The sequence below is a fragment of the Vipera berus genome, assembly GCF_964194415.1.
Source record: "Vipera berus genome assembly, chromosome: 2".
In the NCBI taxonomy this organism is placed as follows: Eukaryota; Metazoa; Chordata; class Lepidosauria; order Squamata; family Viperidae; genus Vipera; species Vipera berus.
In genome coordinates this window covers 220,540,367-220,567,007 of record NC_138203.1, presented here as the reverse complement: position 1 = coordinate 220,567,007, position 26,641 = coordinate 220,540,367, and the positions used below count along the sequence as shown (strand labels likewise).

The following is a 26,641-nucleotide window of genomic DNA, read 5'->3' as shown; positions in this document are numbered from 1 at the left end:
TAAAGAAAGATAAAGATAAAGTGCATCTGACCCGTCTCTTTGTGAGGCTGTGCAAAGCTTCAGAGTCTTATGCAGCCAGCAGCTGCCTCAGAAACTGACCGGTGAAATGCTCCTTGTCAGCAGTGGGAGGAAGAAGTCTATGAAGGTCAGTTGGGGTGGGCTAGGCAGTGGAGCACAAGGTGGCTGGAGTGGTGGTGGTGTGGTGCAGGAAGAAGGGAGCCCTGGGTGGCCAAAATGGCAGAGACGGGGGTGGTGGGGGAGAAAGGTATGGAAGGAGTTGAGGCCGAAGTGAGCTTGGCAGGGCAGGATGAGGGTGAAACCTCGGTCAAACTAGTACAACTGGGACTGCTGAAACTGTTGTTGCCAATGGTACGTCCACATGATGTTTCATTTAGCAGCGGAAATTCCAATCCCAATTAGGGCCATTAAGCAAAGACTTCCTGCAATTTGCAACCCAGTATAAATTGTCTCTTATATGTAAATTCTAGAGTTCCAATAAGGAGCAAGATGTTAATACATGCATACAACTCAGATTTCTCTGGTCAAGATAAAAGATCAGCAGAGGTGTGACAGGACTAAGAGATGCTTTCGGGACAATCTAGCAGACCACTGTGAACTTTTTCTAATCAACTCTGGGTAGTTTGTAAGCAGTGAAATACTAATTTTCTTATTAAATGATCAATGAAATTGAATCCTGTATATGTGTCTTTGTATTTGGGTTTTCCCCTCTTCTCCTGAAAACTAAAATAAAGTACTAAAAGTAAAAAAAAGACCAATCTCTTGTATAATTAATAATATATCATCATCTCCCCTTTTCTATTGCTTTGAGGGATAATATAAAGAAAACTTTGATCTGCTATTGGTTTCATTGATTTTAGTCAAGTCATCATTAAGGGATCGTGATAATTTTTCCATTAAAAAATGCCCAAGATATTCAACATTTCTTCTTAGGAATAGCAAAAGCTATTTTTAAAACTTAAAATGGTTCTGTTAGGAGTTTTGCTAAGATTCAACGGCATGTTTTTACAAAAACAGTCCAATAGCTATCCAATGTTTTTCAGAAAACCTGTAATATTGGAAGTGCATTGCAGTAAAACAGAAACTGCAATCCAGATAGGATGCAGCCCAAAGGAGTCAACGGACTAGAAAATGTGACTGTTTGCTTCCCTCCTCTCATCAGGTAAAATAGTTTGGCCATGTACCGAGGAACCAAACAGTTCCATGACATTTTATACTGTAGAACCAAAGTACACAGATGGAGCAGATATTTGGAAGAAGGAGAAGGGATTGAAGTATTGTAACTATTTTCACCATCAAGTTATGGAGGATCCACAAAGCCCAAATACGCACAGAGAAGGCCAATTGCCATGTCACAGGAAACAACCAAGTAAGACATATCATAGGGATCACCGCTTGGGGCATTCTACGTGAAGAAGGCCCAGGTTTTAATTCTAGGCACATTCTCTCCTCTCCATTTTTCTGCCCGTTCTACTTCTTTCATGCAGAATTTAGGCTGGAATTGTAACCGTATTAAAGAAAGAATCTAAGACTAGCTCTGTTTTCTGTCTTCTGAAATGCTAAAGATCTGAAAAACCTCTGACCTGGTCCAAGCTGTTTCGGGGAAACCTTCTTTGTTATCAGCTAGAGCCTGACTCGTATGAAAAGAGTTACCACTGTAATTCACCCAAAATTCACCTCTCATATTCAGTAAACCACTTATTTCAGTCATTTGTTGTGGAAAAGCTATAGTCCTGTTGTAAAAAAGACAAAAGTACCCTGAATGCTTCAGAAAGGTTTTTGATATATATTGGTTCATTTCTCTGAACCAAAGGAACAAAGAACAGGAACAAATATTTCCTAGAAGAAAAAGTAGGTTGTAAAATAAATACGAACTTTGACCAAACTTACTTTCCTTTTCTCTAAAAAGCGAAACATCAATAGGGAAGAAGAAACACCAGGAAGCCTATTAAAACAGCAAAGCAATAATTCCTAGAAGTCAACCCAATAAAATAGCTGATCTCTGAATTTAAAACCAATCTGCCCCCTAGTGGCCAGCCCTTTTTCTTTTTTCTTTTAACAGATATAAGCACTAACGGGACAAAGCATACAAAAATCCAATTTTTCTACATCGCCCATCACTTTATTCTTTTTGTCAGGAAAAGGAATGTTATAAATAGTAGAAAACAGTAAGCTATATAAATTAAGGGCATTACATCTACAAAAAGAAGAAGAAAGAAACATAGCTGAAACTAGTTTATACTAATACGATTCACTATTTGGAACCAAAGCAGGCAAAGACTTCTTGGATCTGTTGTGGGCACCCTTGCTGTAGCTGTTAAGAACTCCTTAAAGGAGCTGTAGCTTCACTACATGGGCTCATAAAAATAGCAGCTGAGTTCAGGAAGCATTAGGGAAGCAGTGGTGGGCATTAGGGAAGCAGTGGTTAGGCAGCAAAGGAATGGGGCTCCTATTGTGCCCATCTATAAACAGAAATTCAATATTGTAAATAAGTTTCAAGCACAGCATTCCAAGTCTAGCAAAAGAGAAGTGCAGTCATTTTGGAAAATGTTAATAGCATAACAACAACATAAGAACAGAGTTGGAAGGGACTTTGAAGGACAGTCCAATCCTCTACTCAAGCAGGAGACCCTATACCACTTCAGGCAAATGGTTGTCCAATCTCTTCTTAAAAACCTCCCGTGTTGGAGCACCCACAACTTCTGGAAGCAAGTCGTTCCACTAATGAATTGTCTCACTTCCAGGAAATTTCTCTGTAGTTCTAGGTTGCTTCTCTCCTTGATTAGTTTCCATCCATTGCTTCTTGTCCTCCCTTCAGGTGTTTTGGAGAATACGTTGACACTCTGTTCTTTGTGAAGATATGAATCCAAGGAAATAGCTAATCTTACAATAAATACACACAACACTGGACTGCAATACCATGTTTATTCCTTTACCTCTTTAGAAACCCAAAGGAAGCTCTGTTGGGTTACTGTTCTTTCCTTATTTCCTTTCCTTCTCAATCCGCACTGGGATACACATTAGCTAAGGAAATAAGGAAAATCTTCCATGTACATAAAACACATTATTAACCATTTTCATTTGGAAGACTCACTGCAAATTTCATCAAGCAAATGGGTTGATTTATTGTAATTTTCATCAGGTTTTATAACTATTCTCAAGTGTAAAAAAAGTTATGGCCACCCAATTAGAGAGCAGAAAAAGGCTGTATGTTCTTCTGGTAAACAAAAAAAAAAGAGAAGCATTTTGTAGCTGCAGTTTCTTTCATCATCTACCATTTAAATGACATTCCTGGAAAAAGACCCACAAGAAAAATCCCGTTGTTTTGAAATAAGCAAAGTGACCTCACACAGCCTATGAACTTTGAGTGATTAAAAGACTGGCCAGCCACTCAGCTTGTGCAACAAGATTTATATAAATACTGTGCTAGTGATTCTTGGAAGACACACAGTCATGTAGCTCTGTCTTGCTAGATGCTGCTTGGGCACTCAGTTTTTCTCTATGCTTTTTGATCATGATGGTCTTTTGATTAAGCTGCATGAAACTTGCTTGTTCGCTTTTATTACTCTTCTCTGATTGCACAGGCGCGTGGTCATGAGGTTCTCTATGTCAGGGCTTTTCAACCTTTTCACCCATTGTACCACTTTTAGGATATGGCAACATCCGAGTACCACCAGTCACCTAGCAAGGTGTCAAAAACTTGATGACCAAAAAAATAAAAGGGAAAAAAGTGATGAAGTACAGATAGTCCTCGACTTACAACAGTTTGTTTAGTTCACTTCAGATGCCAAGCATCTGAATAAATCACAAGACCCTGGAGATGCTGCCACATTCCAGCTGATCGGCGCTTCTGGGCTCAGCAGATGTGCCAGGATCAGCACTGAGCTCCAGCTGGAGCCTGGCGCTGATCCTGATGCTTCCACTGAGCCCTGACAGCCCCCAAAAGCGCTGATCCTGGCGCTTCCGCTGAGCCCTGACAGCCCTGCAGCTCCATCCGTCTCTCGCTCAGGCTTGTGGGGTGCTGCCACTGGTTCAGCTCATTCCCCTCCCCCACTACCACTTTTCTAGGATGGTCGCGTACCACCTGCCAGGTGCCAACGTACCACAGGTGGTACCCGTACCACTCGTTGAAAAGCCCTGCTCTATGTGGCATAATCCTTTCCTTTTCCCCATCTTGTTTGTTTCATTTTAATTTCAGCATGGGGGAATTATTCATCTCACTTTCCAATGCCTTCACAGCCACAACTGCCCCGCTGTCTCCTTTGCCACCATCCCCCTTCCAATGCGAGCACGTACTTGGGCCGTGCTTCCGTCCTACATCTTTTGGGGGTGGGGGTGGATGAGAAGGGGGCTGCAAATGGCTCCAAGATCTGGGGGCAGATTGCTGCGAAAGAGGAAGTGGGATCAGAGGAAAAAGCAAAACTGGGGCTAAGCTGGCATTGGCTGACCCAAGAACGTGTCAGTGCTGGGCCAACAAAATTGAGGGTGGGGCACGGGGTGCTGGTGGTGGCGGGGAGAAGACGGGAAGGAAGTCAGAGTACGATGATGATAATGATTACCAATACACCCAAAACTAGCTAAATACATTAAATCCAAGATATGGTAGAAATACCCAGAATCATGGGCCACATCATCCTCTGCCTCACTACCTGCTTTCAGTTTGATGGACAAATATTACCAACAAATCAGAGGCTTCATAGCAAAAGCCCTTATACAGTCTCTAGAAATACTACTAAAAGTATGGATCCAGTATGCAGATATGTCATAATAAAAAAGGGAGAACTAGAGGAGACACATGAAACAATCAACATCTTCAAAGGAATAAAATTCACAATGTGAGAAGAAAATATAACATGCTACTCTTCCTGAATATTCTCATCAGAAGAGGAAATGATAGCAACTTAGAAATGTAAGTCTATGGAAAAATAATCTGCATTAATCAAATGCTCTATTATCAAAGTAATAACCCTATCTTCCACAAGAGGAGCTGTGCAAGAACATTATTCAGACAAATGCGCCGCAGCAACACAGAACACCAGAAAAAGTAACAGGCTGCCTATACCAGGGGTCAGCAACCTTAAACACTCAAAGAGCCACTTGGACCTGTTTCCCAGAGGGGAAAAAAACACTGGGAGCTGCAAATGTGCGCGCGCACAAAAGGGGGGAAAACTTGATTGAAGAGTTTAAATAAAAAGAAATAGAGGCTGCTGTGCATGAGTTCTCTCTCTCTCTCTCTCTCTCTCTCTCTCCCTCTCTTTCTCTCCCTCCCTCTCCTCCCCCCCCCGTCTCTCCCTCTCTCCGATCTTCTGCTCACCTGGCAAGCTGGCACACACTTATTGGGCTGGCTTTCCTGCTCTTGAGAGCTGTTGCTTTTTGCTGCTTCCTGCTTCCTGTGGAGACACAGCAAAGGCAGGAGCCACCCCAATAAGCTTGTCAGCTTCTCGGAGAACAGCATGAGTTACACAAAAACACAAACACACACACACACACAGAGAGAAGGGAAGTGCAAGTGCCTGTCTCTGTCTCTGGAAGCAGGAGAAGGCTGAAAGAGCCGCATGCGGCTCCAGAGCCACAGGTTTCCGACCCATGGCCTATACAACAGCAGTCCCCAACCTTTGTGGCTTGTGCAAGTGGCGGGCCGGTGTGCATGCATGTGCATGCAGAACTCAATTCACATGAGTGGTGGGCCGAAGCTGTTGTGATTCAGTGTCAGCCTGTGCTCCCAGCAGCTGAGTCCGATGAATTTGAGGAGGAGGAGGAGGAGGGGTATGGAGAGCCTTTGGTGTCAGAGGAAGGCTCTGATGCACTGCAGGACTCTCAGCCTGGCCCCTCCAGTCATGTTCGTCATGAGGCTCAGCTGCGTGAGTACGAAGTGTCGGACTCAGAAGAGTCACAACTGAATCTGTTCAGAGACGCTAGAAGCAGAAGGCAATCCAGCAGAGCAGAGTAGAGCAGAGCAGAGCAGAGCAAATCAATGAGGCAACTCAGTGAGAGGAGAAGGCAGTGAGAAGCCACGCCTTGGGACTGATAATAAAAGGGGAAGGTGTGGGCAGGGCTGGTTGCTGAAGGCAACCGTTTGGAGACATTCTAAGAGAATCCTAGTCTGTTCTTGCTAATTCTGTTTAACTCTTGTTTGTTGACTCTTGTTTGATATTTTGATTCATTTATTGAAGGAAATATTCTGTTGCTTTTTTGTTTGAACTGTAAATAAATTTGGGTTGGGTTACAGCCTATTGACTGTAAAAAGGAAAAAGGGGTTGTCCCTGACACACAAACAGGGCTGGTCGTAGGCTGGAACAGAACAGAAGCGCACACACATGCACATGATTGCAAGTTGAGCTATGCATGCATGTGCGTGTGTGCCAGCCCACTGGTTGCATGAGTTAAGCTGTGCACATGCATATATGCAAGATTTCACCACAACAATGATAATGGAAAAGATATTTTATCTTTCAGGACTTCAAAACAAACTTGAGGATAAGACAGAAGATCTAACAAAATGGATTATAGAACAGTCAGGAGAAGCATTAGAATTTGGAAGACAAAAAACGTACATCCTACTTAATTTGTCTTTTCTATTCCCAAGAATACTCATAAAAATACAGGAAGAATCCCCTGGCAAGCAGAACATACTGACATGGAAAGATACATGGCAAAAGAAGAAGCCCAGAGTCAGATTCAAGAGATTTGATTCAACTTACCAGATGGAGATCTATATGGTTAAACACTTGTTTGAATATGATTAAAGGAATACCGGTAGTTAAATTTTGGATATAAAGGGGCCCTACACTAAGAGGTAGAAGATATATGTAGTATAGTACTTTTTATAATATAGGAGATGTAAAAATATTGGGATGGTATTTGTGAATGAAAAGTTTGGATATTTAAAAGTAATTAAATTTGAGAAAATTATTACTGATAAGAATGGGTTTTTTTATTGAAAAGTTTTACAGTACATTTTATCTTTAACAATCCCCCCCCTCCCCCCACCCCTACCTAACCCTCCCTGTCCCTCCCCCCCATTTCCCCCTCCCCCCCGACTTCCCAGAGCTAAGTACAAGGTATAAAAACAAAGAACAATCATAAACATCCATATGCTAACAACAATAAACTATTAAATCTATCGCTCTCTAGCTCATATAACTACAAGCAATATTAATATTACATATAAAAAGAAAAAGAAAAAAAGAAAAAGAAAGGAAGACTTATTCAAATGCTAAATGAAACTTTTTAGTCCTATATTTGTTCTGGATATAATCAATCCATTTTTTCCACTCCATAATATAACGTTCTTGCGAATGATCTTTCAAGTAAGCCGAGATCTTTGCCATTTCCGCCAGGTCAGAAACCTTTAGAGTCCATTCTTCTATAGTCGGTAGTTCCTCCTTCTTCCAATATTGACCTATTAAAAGTCTTGCTGCTGTAATTAAATTCAACATCAACTTAGTGTCCACAACAGTAGCATCTGTAATTATGCCCAACAAAAACAATTGCGGACAAAACTTTATCCTTTGCTTGAAGATCTTCTGCATATTCCACCAAATTTTTATCCAAAAAGCCTTAACCTTTTTGCAGGTCCACCATATATGAAAATATGTTGCATCTTTGCCACCACACCTCCAACATTTTGGCTGATAGTTCGGATACATACTTGCAAGCTTTTTAGGATCTAAATGCCATCTATAAAACATTTTATAAAAGTTCTCTCTTAGATTTTGGGCTTGTGTAAATTTTACGTTCCTCACCCATATCTTTTCCCACATGTCCATTGTAATAACTTCTTGGATATTATGGGCCCATTTTATCATACAATCTTTAACAAGTTCTGTTTCTGAGTCAATTTCTATCAATGCAAGATATATCCGTTTAATATGTGCTGGACCCTGATTTCTAATTTGCTTTATCAAATTTTCGTCAGTCATTGCAAAACCAATTTTCTGATCTTCTTTCCACCTGGCCCGTAACTGAGTATATTGAAACCAAGTTTGAACAATCTTCTCATCTCGCAAGAGGTTGTACGGCTTTAAACACCAGACATTTCTTTCCAAGCTTAAAATCTCCTTATACGTAGTCACATCATGTTTGAAGCCAACATTTATGTTTTCTATTGCGTGTTTTGGAATTGCCCACAACGGCATCTTATAATCTAGCTTATGTCTGTACTTCTTCCAAACTCTCAACAATGCCTGTCTTAAAATATGCACTTTAAACACATTATCTACCTTATCATACAGCAAATATGCATGCCAGCCAAATAACAAGTCATGGCCCTCAAGATTTAATAATCTCTCTTGTGTCAAATTAATCCAATCACTTATCCCTGATAACGCAGCAGCTTCATAATATAATTTAAGATTAGGCATTTTAAGACCACCTCTTTCACGAGTATCCTGCATAATCTTAAGTTTAACTCGTGGCCTTTTCCCTGCCCAAACAAATTTATTGATACCCCGTTGCCATTCTTCCAAATTAGAATCTTTTTTAAGGACCGGTATCATTTGAAATAAAAATAAAAATTTAGGCAGGACATTCATTTTCACTGCTGCAATTCTTCCCAGCAAAGACAATTGCAATTTTCCCCAGCTCTCCAATTCTTTTTGAATTTTTCCCCATAACTTTTCATAGTTATTTTTATATAACTTTGTATTAGAGGGTGACAAATACACCCCCAAATATTTGACCCTTTTAACAATCTCAAATCCAGTTAATCCTTCTAAAAGGGCCTTTTGCGATACTGTCATATTTTTGGCCAAAATTTTGGTTTTTTGTGCGTTAACCTTAAATCCAGAAACCTTCCCATATTGCATTATTATCTCCATCAGGTCCACAACAGAGTTTTCCGGCTGAGTCACCGTAACAACCAGGTCGTCTGCAAACGCCCTCAGTCTATAATCCTGATCTCTAATTTGAATACCCTTAATTTTTTCCGAGTTCCGTATTTTTATCAATAATACTTCCAATGTTAAAACAAATAATAAAGGTGATAACGGACACCCTTGTCTTGTGCCCTTCTCAATATTGCATACTTCAGTCAAACTATTGTTAACTATTATTCGGGCAGTTTGTTTTTGATATAATGCCCTAATTGGTTGCAAAAATTTATCCCCAAAATTCATTTTATCTAAAACTTTCATCAAAAATTGCCAATTCAATTGATCAAAAGCTTTTTCAGCATCTAAAAAGATTAGCGCCGCAGGGATCTGGTTGTTCCTTTCCAAAAACTCCACCACATCAACTATGTGCCTCACATTATTTTTCAGTTGTCTACCACTTATAAACCCAGTTTGATCCCCATGAATCACCTGTTGCAGAACCCTCATCAATCTGTTAGCTAACACCTTGGCAAATATCTTGTAATCTGTATTTAAAAGTGATATCGGTCTATAGTTTTTTACTTGAGTAGCATCTTGATCTTCCTTCGGAATCAAAGAAATAAAAGCAGTTCTCCAAGACGGAGGCACCTTTCCCCCTCTCTGAATTGTCTGGAACAGTTCCTTTAACGGCTTTATCAGCTCCAATTGTAAATTTTTGTAGTAAGCCGCAGTCAAGCCATCCGTGCCTGGCGCTTTATCCACCTTCAGTTCCTTAATTGCTATAAGAATTTCTTCTTCTGTTATCAATTGATTAATCTCCTCCTTTTGTGCTTGCGTAAGAACCGGGATGCTAGCATTCTTCAAATATACATCAATATCTTTTTCATTAATCTTCTCCTTAGCATATAATTTAGAATAAAAATCCACAAAGGCTTCCTTAATAAGATCCTGTTGAAACACAACCTTTCCCTTATATTCAATTTTATCTATATTAGAAGCCCTTTGCTTTTTCCTTAACCTGTAAGCTAGCCATCTACCTGGCTTATTAGCATTGCAGAAAGTATTATGCCTAGCAAACCGTAAATTGGTTGCCACTTGATCAGCCATCAACTTATCAAATTGTCCTCTTAATAGGTTAATAACCTCCTTAATCTTCATATCCAATGGGTTCAAAATTAGGGCCTTTTCTTTTTCCCTAATTTCATTCTCCAGTTCTTTCCTTCTAACTTCCAAGGTACGTCTGTATTTATTATTCATATATATCAACACCCCTCTCATGTAGGCCTTGCTAGCATCCCAAACCATGTCCATAGAGGTATCCTTATTCATATTAATTTCAAAGAAATCCTTCATCTGCTGTTTACATTCTTCCACATTTCTCTGATTTCTAAACAAATTCTCATTTACGCGCCAAGAGCGCCTATCCCTATTGTCCCTATTGATCTCTAACCAAACTGGGCTATGGTCAGAAATAGTTCTTGCACAGATCTTTACCTTCTTAATCCTAGAAAAAAAGTCATTAGTCAGCAAAATAAAATCAATCCTGGAAAAAGATTGATGTCTATCAGAAAAAAAAGTATAATCCTTTTCATGTAGATGTGTATCACGCCAAATATCTCGCAGTTCCAAATCGTCCTTCATTTCAAAAAAAGATTTAGGCAATCTAGCATGGCTCGGAACACGCTTAAAAGAACCAGCTTTGTCCATCTGTACGTCTAAGACTCCATTCCAGTCTCCCATAAAAATAAAAGATTTATAATCCAATTGGGTAACCTTTGTGTGAAGTAAGTTAAAAAAGTCAGCTTGTTGTTGATTAGGAGCATACAGTCCAACTAGAAGCGTCTTTTTACCTTCTAACAGCAAATCTATCATGACATATCTTCCTTGCTTATCTACTTCAATTAGTTCCGCTGTTAGAGTACTTTTAACGTAGACAACCACTCCATTTTTCTTGTTGATCGCAGAAGCAACAAATTGCGTACCCAACCTTGAGTTCGATAAGTACTTTTGGTCCATAACCCTAATATGCGTTTCTTGCAAACAGATAACATCAGTCTTAAATTGTTTTAAATATTGAAAAACTTTCTTTCTCTTCTGTGGTGAGTTTAATCCATTAACATTCCAAGTTAGAAATTTAGTCGCCATGCTTGGCGTCCCGAAGCTTTTGGAGCACATCTGCAATGGCCCCTGTAGTTTCCTTGGGCCGCGCCCCTCCCACAGCTTCACTGTAAGTGCGCTTTGGAAGTTCCATAACTTTCTGCTGGTCTTGCTCTTCTTGTCTCGCTCGTCTTAAGGCGGCACGCGTCATCCTCTGCTCTCCAGCAGCAGCTGATGAAACTGTAACTTGATCCCCTCCAGCACCATTCTCCTCTGTCTGTCTACCTTCAGCATCTTGAGGCTTTCCCTCTCCAAATCCCTTTGCAGCTTCCAGAAGTGATAGAGGGGTTGCTTTTAACACATTGCTGTAAAAATCACGTGCCTGAGTCACGGTAACCAGACGATGTCTTTTACCTTCATGCATCACCACCATTCCGACTGGAATCTCCCATCTAAACTTGATATCACATTTCTTAAGATCCTGTGCAAGGAATGCAAAATCTTTCCTTCTCCTTAAAATCTTTGGAGGGATCTCTTTTAGAACCAGGACTTCTTGCTCAGCAACCACAAATTTAGTATCATAAGCAGCTTGAATAACTTCATCTCTAGTTGCTCTCTTTGTAAAATAGACCACCACATCTCTAGGTAACTTCCTCTGCCTTGCAATCCATGAATTTACACGAAAGATTTTATCCATACTTCCCTCTATTTCAGATGCTGGCTGGCCCAGTACTGCTTCCAAAGCCTCAGAGATCAGCTGCTTTAAGTCTTCTTTAGGATTCTCTTTTAAGCCCCTGATTCTAATAGCATACTGCATCTGATGGTACTGAACAAGGCTCAATTCTCCGTCCATTTTGTCCCTTATATTTTCATTCTCTAGTACCTTTACTTCTAATATAGAGTTCTTTTGACTAAGATCCTCCACTTTTTCATCCAAACGTTGCACACATTCAGCCACACTTTCAATTGTAGACAAAATGTCTACCCTCATTGCACTAAACTTCTCTTCCATCTTCTCCTCCAGTTTCTCCAATTTCTCCTCCAGCTTTGCCATCTTATCATCCATCATATCTGACATTACTTGCGATTGCTTTGCAAAGGCATCTTGTAAGTCCTTAAGCGTCAATGCCAGAGGAGGTGCAGGAGGAAGCAAAGCTTGCAACGAAGTCTGTTGCACCGGGGAAGTTCCCGCACTCCGAAGAACTTTAGAAGATTTAGCCGCCATCTTTCCCCACTTTCACTTGTTGCGTACTTTCACTTTAAAGCTATAAAATCCATTGAGCTAGGGAGTAAAAATAAAAGTCCACTTCACCTTGACCTCCTGTACCGCTCTGCCTGCTCCTTAATACTCGAGAGTCTTTCCTTCTGGCAGGGGTGGTTGCTAACGCCTGGCTCTGCTCCAAAAATCACGGAGCAGAGACGCTGCGCAGCTCGGAGCTAACCCAGGCTTCGGGGGGGCTCAATCCTTCAGCCGCCCAAACTTTCAGCTCAGGCGGCCCCGGAGAGCTCAACCCCTACCTGGGGCCTCACCCCCTCCTCTTCTCCCGAGGAGGGGGCTTCAAATCCACCTAAACAGCTGATCGGCGCTGTTTTAGATGGATAAACACAGCTGCGGAGCGGACAGCCCGGAGACGGCTATCTTCGGCGCCGCGTCGCCACCGGAAGTCAGATAATCGGCTTATGTTTCAATTGTATGTGTAAAAGTTATCTTATTAAGTCACTATATGTCCTGTTTTCAAGATTCTTATTTAAGCTTGATTTCCCCTCAGTATTCAAACCATTCTTATTCTTCTGATAAGAATGGTTTGAATACTGAGGGGAAATCAAGCTTAAATAAGAATCTTGAAAACAGGACATATAGTGACTTAATAAGATAACTTTTACACATACAATTGAAACATAAGCCGATTAGAAAAGCTATTATATGTGGATGTTACTGTTATTTGTACAAACACAAGAAAAATGTTTATATCCAACCTTGTATGCATCAAAAGTATTAAGAATTATATTTGTTCAATGTTGACAAAGGAGAATACTACTGGAAGAAGAGAAGATCAAAGAAATATATCATTAACTAATATACTGATTATGGAATTACAGAAATTAATTATTATTGTTTTAAAATATACGAACACAGACAACACGCTGTTTACCAAGCACTAAATATTGCTATTGTAAAAAAAAATCAATAAAATCTATATTTTTAAAAAAGAAACTCCTTCCTCTCACAATGCACAGAGAGACTCACCCATCAACTCCCCATCGTCCTGTGCGCTCCCTCAGGCTTTTTGAGTTAGATGGCCTGGACTGAGGGGTTTTAAGGTTTTTAAATTCTAATTTTAAATTTTGGGGCTATTGATTTTATTTTATTTTAATTTTTATATTGTATTGTTTTAATTTTGCCCTGTGAACCGCCCTGAGTCCTTCGGGAAAAGGGTGGTATATAAATTGAATTAAATAAAATAAATAAATAAAACAAATAATTTGAACTGGGAAACTGTGAGCATTCTAGACCTAACTTGATCTAAAAATGCTAGGGAATTTCTGCACGAGTAGCATTCAAATTCAAATCAGCTTGCAATAGAGACGTAGAGATAAAACTACATTTACAGACTATTCAAAAGAGACAATTAAAAAGAATGAAACAAAAAGATCGGAATCCTCCTCTCCAGAGCTTACACCCAGACAGGAAGGGATTAACATCAGACGAACAATTAAGAGGAAACAATACCCTAATCAAGGAATTCTCAGAGAGAAAGCCCCACTTCTGCCAACACAGGCAGGGCAAGTATACAAACAGGGAGCAAACCCAAACTCACTAGGACTGATGGTTTTACTGAATAAGGTGATGAAATGTCTGCAAGCCAAACAACCAAGCTCAGAGAAAACCAAGGACTGATTGTTGTTTTTTCTGTATCTCTGATTATCTACACACAAACAATAAACTGAGCCAGTGATATGGAAGCATTTTTAAAAAGAAATGTTAAAATAGCACTTACTTAGAGAATAGCAAGTGTTTAAAGTAGCTGTAGTATTCCAGGAAGATAAATGAAGAAATATCTAGTTCTAACATTAAGTTAAGTAACACCTTAAGTAACACCAGCTGCCTGCAATTAGTGCAGGTTCGAGTCCCACCAGACTCAAGGTTGACTCAGCCTTCCATCCTTCCGAGGTAGGTAAAATGAGGACCCAGATTGTTGGGGGCAATTAAGCTGACTTTGTAATAATGCCGCTGGGGTGTGTGTGAAAGCCCTAATAAGCAGGCATATACATAGAATGAAGGCTACTGCTAAGCTTGTAAGCCGCCCTGAGTCTTCGGAGAAGGGCGGGATATAAATGGAATTAAAATAAAATAAAAAATAATAAAAAATTATGCTCTTCAGACTGTCAGTCTCTGTTACCCATTACATTAAATGCACATTTTATTGGTAAGAAGATCATTCAAAAATCCAATACGGTATAATATCAGTAATAACTGATAACAAACTGACAAATTCCATACATTCCTTACGTTCAGTTCAGGTCCATTCAGGAATTTGAGCACAGAGAGGGAGAAGGATAGAGGGTCAGCTAAATTAGGGCATGAAAAAAGAAGCCCACTGCTGTGCTTTGAAATTAGTCCCACATAATATCTGATACGTTGGCAAACACAAAGATAGAACATGACAGTGTACTTAACTATAAATCAGGCTGGCCTAGGTAGATTTCAAAACAGTGAGAATACCATTTTGTTTTTCTTTTCCCCATGACTGCTTGCATCACATACTTGTTTAAAAACCAGGTGGGCAGGCTGCAGCTCTGTGACAATGAGAGCCTGGCATAGAAAGTAACATTAGGATTGTTACTTTGGGGTTGGGCTATTACTTTTAAGCTCCTTTTGCAAAGGAAGATTTGGCATCTAGATCAGGGGTGTCAAACTCAATTTCATTGAGGGCCTCATCAGCATTGCAGTTGCCCTCAAGGGGCCGGGTGGGTATGGCCAGGGTGGGCGTGGCTAGACTGTGGGCGTGGCCAGCTTGGTGGGCGTGGCCAGCTCTACATCGTTCGCATCAAGGGTGCCTATGGGGGCCTGGGCAGGAGTGGGACAGATCTGAGGGTCTCTGGCAGAAGGAGGGTCTCTGGGCCAGGGCCAAGGCAGTGGGGGCCGTTCCCTCACTGTTTCCAGGATGGTTTCGCGGGCCACATGAAACCACTTCGCGGGCCGCATCTGGCCCCTGGGCCTTGTGTTTGACATGTCTGATCTAGATTATTAAGGGATGTACTGAGGTTCAGATCTTTTGTTAGAATTTGGCATCTATAAGGGATCACAAAATAATTCATCACTATGTTCCATAGTAAGGCGGAAACTGTCCTTGCCCAATGGATAAAGTGTAATTTCCAACCTGGAAAACCAGAGCATCTGGAAACTGTTAAAACTTTTTGGTAAACATCCACACACTTGAGTCTAGACATCAGGTTTGTGGAAAAAGTGAGGAATTCAAGAGAAAAACTGCATCGCGGGGGATAAAAAAATGGCAATTAAACTTATTCTGAAATTTCTTTCCAGTCATCGGACAATGAGACCAACATACACATGTAAAATTCCTATGCTTATGAGAAGGCACAAGAAGAGCCCCCTGTTCCTATTTATGTTCCCTCAAGCTGGCTGACCACCACTGTGCTTCCTTCAAAACAAAAGGTTGCAGGCACTTATATGCATGTAGAAAACAGCTGCAGTTTTCCCTTTCCAATCACTTGCCTCTGTCTCTGGTCGAGGAATGAAAACTGGAGGCTTCATCTTGAGTGTCAGATCTTGGAAATCCCATTCACCGAGAACATACTGTACTGGCATCCTGGAATAGAAGGCGAGTTGTGCGATACTTTTGGCCAAAGTTGTACAAATGTAATTATCACATTTAACTCACCACCATGTGCTAAAACACAAACCGCACTGGCAGTCCTTTCCTCCGTGAGTGAAATGGGAAGCAAGAACATCCAGTACCACCAGAGAGCATTTTATCATAAATAATTTCTAAATGTACCTTGATGTCATTAAGAAGCTCTTTTATTTCTGAAGCAAAAATATCGTCACCGCAAGCTTATCCATTACTCTGCCAATTGTTCAATTACAGCCTCCTGCAACATGGTTTTACTCAACCTTTAGAGAATAGTTTAGCATTCAAGGTTCCCAAGGTCTAAGACAATTCTTCACAAAAGAGTTCTGCTTCTCATCAAACAGAAAGTACAATAAAACTTTAAAACTTCATAAGCATAATATTGTAACTTATTTCAAAGTACGACTATGCTAGTAGCCCAGATGCTGTACTTTCTTTTACTGTAGAAATAGGGCTTTAGTAACTAGCTTATGCCAATTGCCACATGACAAAACTTTTCCCATTGTTATGGTTCCTTTGAATTGCTCTATTTGCTGTGAATCTCACATATATTTATATAGCTATACCTACAGATTTTGATTGTAGGCTTCTCTTAAACTTTTGCATTGGGTGGATATCAACTAAGTAATTCTGTCACTGCTGTAATTTATATATATATATATATATATGTTTAAGTATTTGTCAAGGCTTTTTGAATGGACCTTGCTAATTAACTCTTTCATTCCTGTTTTGGCCCGGCTCAGGGCTTATCCACAGGAACTAGTCAACTTATGACAGCTCATTATTTGTGCAAATTATTCAAATTGCTAATAAAGAATTTGGGAGGCTAAGATGATCATTTCGAACTCATTTATGTTCTCATCAGTTAGTCATACCCTTTATCTGAGATTCGAACCCGGACTGATTGTATATCAGGCAGTGTTTTAACCTCCTGAGCCACAGGTTCTGTCTCTCTTATATTAGCTGGAAGGCAAGGCAAATGTATGTTTAAGTATTTGTCAAGGCTTTTTGAATGGACCTTGCTAATTAACTCTTTCATTCCTGTTTTGGCCCGGCTCAGGGCTTATCCACAGGAACTAGTCAACTTATGACAGCTCATTATTTGTGCAAATTATTCAAATTGCTAATAAAGAATTTGGGAGGCTAAGATGATCATTTCGAACTCATTTATGTTCTCATCAGTTAGTCATACCCTTTATCTGAGATTCGAACCCGGACTGATTGTATATCAGGCAGTGTTTTAACCTCCTGAGCCACAGGTTCTGTCTCTCTTATATTAGCTGGAAGGCAAGGCAAATGTATGTTTAAGTATTTGTCAAGGCTTTTTGAATGGACCTTGCTAATTAACTCTTTCATTCCTGTTTTGGCCCGGCTCAGGGCTTATCCACAGGAACTAGTCAACTTATGACAGCTCATTATTTGTGCAAATTATTCAAATTGCTAATAAAGAATTTGGGAGGCTAAGATGATCATTTCGAACTCATTTATGTTCTCATCAGTTAGTCATACCCTTTATCTGAGATTCGAACCCGGACTGATTGTATATCAGGCAGTGTTTTAACCTCCTGAGCCACAGGTTCTGTCTCTCTTATATTAGCTGGAAGGCAAGGCAAATGTATGTTTAAGTATTTGTCAAGGCTTTTTGAATGGACCTTGCTAATTAACTCTTTCATTCCTGTTTTGGCCCGGCTCAGGGCTTATCCACAGGAACTAGTCAACTTATGACAGCTCATTATTTGTGCAAATTATTCAAATTGCTAATAAAGAATTTGGGAGGCTAAGATGATCATTTCGAACTCATTTATGTTCTCATCAGTTAGTCATACCCTTTATCTGAGATTCGAACCCGGACTGATTGTATATCAGGCAGTGTTTTAACCTCCTGAGCCACAGGTTCTGTCTCTCTTATATTAGCTGGAAGGCAAGGCAAATGTATGTTTAAGTATTTGTCAAGGCTTTTTGAATGGACCTTGCTAATTAACTCTTTCATTCCTGTTTTGGCCCGGCTCAGGGCTTATCCACAGGAACTAGTCAACTTATGACAGCTCATTATTTGTGCAAATTATTCAAATTGCTAATAAAGAATTTGGGAGGCTAAGATGATCATTTCGAACTCATTTATGTTCTCATCAGTTAGTCATACCCTTTATCTGAGATTCGAACCCGGACTGATTGTATATCAGGCAGTGTTTTAACCTCCTGAGCCACAGGTTCTGTCTCTCTTATATTAGCTGGAAGGCAAGGCAAATGTATGTTTAAGTATTTGTCAAGGCTTTTTGAATGGACCTTGCTAATTAACTCTTTCATTCCTGTTTTGGCCCGGCTCAGGGCTTATCCACAGGAACTAGTCAACTTATGACAGCTCATTATTTGTGCAAATTATTCAAATTGCTAATAAAGAATTTGGGAGGCTAAGATGATCATTTCGAACTCATTTATGTTCTCATCAGTTAGTCATACCCTTTATCTGAGATTCGAACCCGGACTGATTGTATATCAGGCAGTGTTTTAACCTCCTGAGCCACAGGTTCTGTCTCTCTTATATTAGCTGGAAGGCAAGGCAAATGTATGTTTAAGTATTTGTCAAGGCTTTTTGAATGGACCTTGCTAATTAACTCTTTCATTCCTGTTTTGGCCCGGCTCAGGGCTTATCCACAGGAACTAGTCAACTTATGACAGCTCATTATTTGTGCAAATTATTCAAATTGCTAATAAAGAATTTGGGAGGCTAAGATGATCATTTCGAACTCATTTATGTTCTCATCAGTTAGTCATACCCTTTATCTGAGATTCGAACCCGGACTGATTGTATATCAGGCAGTGTTTTAACCTCCTGAGCCACAGGTTCTGTCTCTCTTATATTAGCTGGAAGGCAAGGCAAATGTATGTTTAAGTATTTGTCAAGGCTTTTTGAATGGACCTTGCTAATTAACTCTTTCATTCCTGTTTTGGCCCGGCTCAGGGCTTATCCTGAGTTAATTAGCAAGGTCCATTCAAAAAGCCTTGACAAATACTTAAACATACATTTGCCTTGCCTTCCAGCTAATATAAGAGAGACAGAACCTGTGGCTCAGGAGGTTAAAACACTGCCTGATATACAATCAGTCCGGGTTCGAATCTCAGATAAAGGGTATGACTAACTGATGAGAACATAAATGAGTTCGAAATGATCATCTTAGCCTCCCAAATTCTTTATTAGCAATTTGAATAATTTGCACAAATAATGAGCTGTCATAAGTTGACTAGTTCCTGTGGATAAGCCCTGAGCCGGGCCAAAACAGGAATGAAAGAGTTAATTAGCAAGGTCCATTCAAAAAGCCTTGACAAATACTTAAACATACATTTGCCTTGCCTTCCAGCTAATATAAGAGAGACAGAACCTGTGGCTCAGGAGGTTAAAACACTGCCTGATATACAATCAGTCCGGGTTCGAATCTCAGATAAAGGGTATGACTAACTGATGAGAACATAAATGAGTTCGAAATGATCATCTTAGCCTCCCAAATTCTTTATTAGCAATTTGAATAATTTGCACAAATAATGAGCTGTCATAAGTTGACTAGTTCCTGTGGATAAGCCCTGAGCCGGGCCAAAACAGGAATGAAAGAGTTAATTAGCAAGGTCCATTCAAAAAGCCTTGACAAATACTTAAACATACATTTGCCTTGCCTTCCAGCTAATATAAGAGAGACAGAACCTGTGGCTCAGGAGGTTAAAACACTGCCTGATATACAATCAGTCCGGGTTCGAATCTCAGATAAAGGGTATGACTAACTGATGAGAACATAAATGAGTTCGAAATGATCATCTTAGCCTCCCAAATTCTTTATTAGCAATTTGAATAATTTGCACAAATAATGAGCTGTCATAAGTTGACTAGTTCCTGTGGATAAGCCCTGAGCCGGGCCAAAACAGGAATGAAAGAGTTAATTAGCAAGGTCCATTCAAAAAGCCTTGACAAATACTTAAACATACATTTGCCTTGCCTTCCAGCTAATATAAGAGAGACAGAACCTGTGGCTCAGGAGGTTAAAACACTGCCTGATATACAATCAGTCCGGGTTCGAATCTCAGATAAAGGGTATGACTAACTGATGAGAACATAAATGAGTTCGAAATGATCATCTTAGCCTCCCAAATTCTTTATTAGCAATTTGAATAATTTGCACAAATAATGAGCTGTCATAAGTTGACTAGTTCCTGTGGATAAGCCCTGAGCCGGGCCAAAACAGGAATGAAAGAGTTAATTAGCAAGGTCCATTCAAAAAGCCTTGACAAATACTTAAACATACATTTGCCTTGCCTTCCAGCTAATATAAGAGAGACAGAACCTGTGGCTCAGGAGGTTAAAACACTGCCTGATATACAATCAGTCCGGGTTCGAATCTCAGATAAAGGGTATGACTAACTGATGAGAACATAAATGAGTTCGAAATGATCATCTTAGCCTCCCAAATTCTTTATTAGCAATTTGAATAATTTGCACAAATAATGAGCTGTCATAAGTTGACTAGTTCCTGTGGATAAGCCCTGAGCCGGGCCAAAACAGGAATGAAAGAGTTAATTAGCAAGGTCCATTCAAAAAGCCTTGACAAATACTTAAACATACATTTGCCTTGCCTTCCAGCTAATATAAGAGAGACAGAACCTGTGGCTCAGGAGGTTAAAACACTGCCTGATATACAATCAGTCCGGGTTCGAATCTCAGATAAAGGGTATGACTAACTGATGAGAACATAAATGAGTTCGAAATGATCATCTTAGCCTCCCAAATTCTTTATTAGCAATTTGAATAATTTGCACAAATAATGAGCTGTCATAAGTTGACTAGTTCCTGTGGATAAGCCCTGAGCCGGGCCAAAACAGGAATGAAAGAGTTAATTAGCAAGGTCCATTCAAAAAGCCTTGACAAATACTTAAACATACATTTGCCTTGCCTTCCAGCTAATATAAGAGAGACAGAACCTGTGGCTCAGGAGGTTAAAACACTGCCTGATATACAATCAGTCCGGGTTCGAATCTCAGATAAAGGGTATGACTAACTGATGAGAACATAAATGAGTTCGAAATGATCATCTTAGCCTCCCAAATTCTTTATTAGCAATTTGAATAATTTGCACAAATAATGAGCTGTCATAAGTTGACTAGTTCCTGTGGATAAGCCCTGAGCCGGGCCAAAACAGGAATGAAAGAGTTAATTAGCAAGGTCCATTCAAAAAGCCTTGACAAATACTTAAACATACATTTGCCTTGCCTTCCAGCTAATATAAGAGAGACAGAACCTGTGGCTCAGGAGGTTAAAACACTGCCTGATATACAATCAGTCCGGGTTCGAATCTCAGATAAAGGGTATGACTAACTGATGAGAACATAAATGAGTTCGAAATGATCATCTTAGCCTCCCAAATTCTTTATTAGCAATTTGAATAATTTGCACAAATAATGAGCTGTCATAAGTTGACTAGTTCCTGTGGATAAGCCCTGAGCCGGGCCAAAACAGGAATGAAAGAGTTAATTAGCAAGGTCCATTCAAAAAGCCTTGACAAATACTTAAACATACATTTGCCTTGCCTTCCAGCTAATATAAGAGAGACAGAACCTGTGGCTCAGGAGGTTAAAACACTGCCTGATATACAATCAGTCCGGGTTCGAATCTCAGATAAAGGGTATGACTAACTGATGAGAACATAAATGAGTTCGAAATGATCATCTTAGCCTCCCAAATTCTTTATTAGCAATTTGAATAATTTGCACATATATATATATATATATATATATATATGTGTGTGTCTGTGTGTGTGTGTGTGTGTGTGTGTGTGTGTGTGTTGTAACTGTGACAGTAATAAAACAGAACACCCAAATGACCCATTTTTTTTTCTTCCATTATTTCAGTACACCGGCCTCAATGAAGGTTTCCGATCAGCTGATGTTGCAATTTGGCTGCTTTAGTTTCTATGTGTTCCATGTTTATAAAGAACTCCTAGATCAGGGGTGTTAAATTTGCAACAACACATGACGTGTTGCGATGTATCGTGACTTTATTGCCATTGCCGGCAATGGGGTGGGCGCGGTTTCTCTATAATGCATCCAGCTCGCAGGCCGGCAGTTTAACACCTCTGTCCTAGATGAAGGAAAAAAGTCCAGAGTGCCTACCTACCGTTGCAGTCGTTTAGCACAGAGCTGTTGGATCTGTTTTTGTTGCTTTGCTGAAAGGGGAGCAGATATGCTGCTGGCATCCAGACTCTGGAACTGAATAATAAATATTTTATTTTAAACTAAGAATCCACATTCTTTGTAAAATGGTCAACTACCCACCATAGATATATGGTCATTATTAAAAAAAACTATGGAAAAATTAAATCTATTTAATCCAGCATGTTGGATGCCATTCTGACATGTCATCACAATCTGATGTCATCTGGAAACACTGGACTTTTTACAGATGTCAATGCGTCTTCCCCCATAGAGGAATTACAGAGATGGCCTTGAAGAAGGAATTCAACCACCATTACATAAACATCAGCTTAGCCCAGATAGCTCAGTTTCTCTCCTTTGGAGAATTAAAGGTAAAGGCTGAATTAACATCAACAAAGGAGGATAGCCACAATTCCAGCATTGCAAATTGCTTTCAAGGCCATATTGCTTCTAAATGCAAGAGGCTCATAATAACTTGTATGGTAGATAAAGAGTATACAAGTCTAATTCCCTTTTTAAGTAACCACTGTCAAACAAGAGATTCAAAGCTGGCAATATGAAGGCTGACAAAGGATGAATTTCTCATCTACTAGCCTTCTAATGGTCATGTCCAACTGAGTTTTCAATACAGGAATCTAAATTAAAAGCATATTTGACAGATGCCTCTCCAGCATCCAATGAAGGGAAATTCAATGTCTGCATAAATGGCTCCACTAACCAATTGCTCCCCCTTCATGGATTACTGCCTTGTCGTGACGAAGGGGCTTGCGTAATTCAATGAAGCTATGAGCTATGCTGTGCAGGGCCACCCAAGATGGACAGGTCATAGCAGAGTGTTCTGACAAAACGTGATCCACTGGAGAAGGAAATGGCAACCCACTCCAGTATCTTTGCCATGAAAACCCTATGGACAGTACCAAAAGGCAAAACGATATGACACTGGAAGATGAGCCCCTCAGGTCGGAAGGCGTCCAATATGCTACTGGGGAAGAGCAGAGGGCTAGTACTAGTAGCGCCAGAAAGAATGAAGAAACTGGGCCAAAGCCAAAAGGACGCTCAGCTGTGGATGTGTCTGGTGGTGAAAGGAAAGTCCGATGCTGAAAAAAAATTTTTCTCCATAGGAACCTGGAATGTAAGATCCATGAATCAAGGAAAGCTGGACGTGGTCAAACAAGAGATGACAAGACTGAACATCGACATCTTATGTATCAGCGAACTAAAATGGACAGGAATGGGTGAATTTAATTCAGATGACCATCAGGTATACTACTGCGGGCAAGAATCCCTCAGAAGAAATGGAGTAGCCTTCATAGTCAATAAAAGAGTAGGAAAAGCAATACTGGGATACAACCCTCAAAATGACAGAATGATCTCAGTTCGAATCCAAGGCAAACCATTCAATATTACAGCAGTCCAAGTCTATGCCCCAACCAGCGGTGCTGAAGAGGATGAAATTGACCGGTTCTTATAGAACTAACACCAAAAAATGATGTCCTTATCATCATGGGGGATTGGAATGCTAAAGTAGGAAGCCAAAAGATAAGCAGAATAACAGGCAAGTTTGGCCTTGGAGTACAAAATGAAGCAGGGCATAGGCTGATAGAATTTTGTCAAGAGAATACGATGGCCATAGCAAACACTCTTTTCCAACAACCCAAGAGACGGCTCTACACATGGACATCACCAGACGGTCAACACAGAAATCAGATTGACTATGTGCTCTGCAGCCAAAGATGGAGAACCTCTACCAGGGGTCTTCAGACCTGGCCCTTTTATGACTTGTGGACTCCAACTCCCAGAATTCCTCAGCCAGTGTGCCTGGCTGAGGAATTCTGGGAGTTGAAGTCCACAAGTCATAAAAGGGCCAAGTTTGAAGACCCCTGCTCTATACAGTCAGTAAAAACAGGACCAGGAGCTGACTGTGGCTCAGACCATGAGCTTCTCATTGCAAAGTTTAGGCTTAAACTGAATAAAGTAGGGAAAAGCACTAGGCCACTCAGGTATGAATTAAATCATATCCCGGTTGAATATACAGTAGAGGTGACAAATAGATTTAAGGAATTAGATTTGATAGACAAAGTGCCTGAAGAACTATGGACAGAGGTTCGCAACATTGTACAACAGGTAGCATCCAAAACCATCCCAAAGAAAAAGAAATGCAAGAAAGCAAAATGGCTGTCTGAGGAAGCTTTGCAAATAGCTGAGGAAAGGAGGAAAGCGAAAGGCAAGGGAGAAAAAGAAAGATACGCCCAATTGAATGCAGAATTCCAGAGAATAGCTAGAAGAGATAAGAATGCCTTCTTAAATGAACAGTGCAAAGAAATAGAAGAAAACAATAGAATAGGGAGGACCAGAGATCTCTTCAAGAAAATTGGAGAGATGAAGGGAACGTTTCATGCAAAAATGGGCATGATAAAGGACCAAAATGGCAGTGACCTAACAGAGGCAGAAGAGATTAAGAAGAGGTGGCAAAATTACACAGAAGAACTATACAAGAATGAGCTTAACGTCCCTGATAATCACAATGAGGTGGTCACTGACCTCGAGCCAGACATCCTTGAATGTGAAGTGAAGTGGGCCTTAGAAAAGCTGAGCAACAACAAAGCTAGTGGAGGTGACAGTATTCCAGCTGAGCTATTCAAAATCTTAAAAGACGATGCAGTAAAAGTGCTACACTCAATTTGCCAGCAAATTTGGAAAACCCAACAGTGGCCACAGGATTGGAAAAGATCAGTTTACATTCCAATTCCAAAGAAAGGCAGTGCCAAAGAATGTTCAAACTATCGCACCATTGCACTCATTTCTCATGCTAGTAAAGTTATGTTTAAAATCCTACAAGCTAGACTCCAGCAGTATGTGGATCGAGAACTACCAGAAGTACAGGCAGGATTTCGAAGAGGCAGAGGAACTAGAGATCAAATTGCCAACATAGGCTGGATCATGGAGAAAGTAGAGAGTTCCAGAAAAACATCTACTTCTGCTTCATGGACTATGCTAAAGCATTTGATTGTGTGGATCATAACAAACTGTGGCAAGTTCTTAAAGAGATGGGTGTACCAGACCATCTTATTTGTCTCTTGAGAAACCTATATGTGGGCCAAGAAGCAACAGTGAGAACTGGATATGGAACCACTGATTGGTTCAAAATTGGGAAAGGAGTCTGGCAAGGCTGTATACTGTCGCCCTGCCTATTTAACTTATATGCAGTGCACATCATGAGAAAGGCAGGGCTAGATGAATCAAAAGTTGGAATTAAGATTGCCGGAAGAAATATCAACAACCTAGGTTATGCAGATGATACCACTCTAATGGCAGAAAGTGAAGAAGAACTAAAGAACCTCTTGTTGCAAGTGAAGAAGGAGAGTGCAAAAGTTGGGTTGAAACTAAACATTAAGAAAACTAAGATCATGGCATCCGGCCCTCTCAATTCCTGGCAAATAGATGGGGAAGAAATGGAGGTAGTGAGAGATTTTATTTTCCTGGGCTCCAAGATCACTGCAGATGGGGACTGTAGCCAAATTAAAAGACGCTTGCTCCTTGGGAGGAAAGCCATGACAAATCTAGACAGCACACTAAAAAGCAGAGACATCACCTGTCAACAAAAGTGTGTATAGTCAAGGCTATGGTCTTCCCAGTTGCAATGTATGGCAGTGAAAGTTGGACCATAAGAAAGGTCGAGCGCCAAAGAATTGAGGCCTTTGAGCTATGGTCCTGGAGAAGACTCCTGCGAGTCCCTTGGACTGCAAGGCGATCAAACCAGTCAGTCCTAGAGGAGTTCAATCCTGACTGCTCTTTAGAAGGCCAGATCCTGAAGTTGAAACTCAAATACTTTGGCCACCTAATGAGAAGGAAGGACTCACTGGAGAAGAGCCTAATGCTGGGAAAGATTGAGGGCAAGAGAAGAAGGGGACGACAGAGAATGAGGTGGCAGGATGGAGTCACTGAAGCAGTAGGTGTGAGCTTAAATGGACTCCAGAAGATGGTAGAGGACAGGAAGTCCTGGAGGAACATTGTCCATAGGGTCACGATGGGTCGGACATGACTTCACAGCTAACAACAAACCAATTGCTCTATCATTTCCTTTAATGAGAATAGCTCATGAAGGCTAACTTTCATTGAATCAGTTATAAACACAGAGGATAGATGGTATGTGCCCATATACAGTAAGGAAAATAAGTGAGTACTTTAATTACTCTTCTGTATTTCCCAATTCAGCACTCTTAATTTCTGTCTTTCCTCAATCCTCTTCCAAATAAAATATTAAAATTCATGTTTGGTCATATTACACACATTCTAACAATTTACCTTCCTGCAACTTAAATCCATTATTTAGTATTACCATACTCTGAGACAAAGCAATATAATTAATGCTAAATATCCATAATAAACAAATATATAGCATGGGGAATGATAAAATCAGAGCTTTTATTTAAGCCATCACATCCAAGCAATGGATGGAAACTAATCAAAGAAAGAAGCAACCTAGAACTAACTAAGGAAAAACTTCCTGACAGTTAGAACAATTAATCAGTGGAACAACCTGCCTCCAGAAGCTGTGAATGTTCCAACACTGGAAGTTTTTAAGAAGATACTGGAGAGCCATTTGTCTGAAATGGTATAGGGTTTCCTGCCTGAGCAGTGGGT

General features: G+C 40.2%; 1 protein-coding gene across 3 annotated transcripts in view; it reads right to left on the bottom strand.

Moving 5' to 3' along the window:
• Positions 1-26,641, bottom strand: part of HEMK1 (HemK methyltransferase 1, mitochondrial release factors N(5)-glutamine) — an 81,453-nt gene that overhangs the window by 51,588 nt on the left and 3,224 nt on the right. For all 3 annotated transcript variants that reach the window (XM_081316812.1, XM_081316813.1, XM_081316814.1), the window contains exons 3-4: positions 21,960-22,051; positions 15,667-15,760 (exon numbers count right to left, since the gene is read on the bottom strand). In XM_081316812.1, the coding sequence (XP_081172938.1) occupies positions 15,667-15,760; positions 21,960-22,051 (186 nt within the window). The remainder of the gene's footprint in view (positions 1-15,666; positions 15,761-21,959; positions 22,052-26,641) is intronic.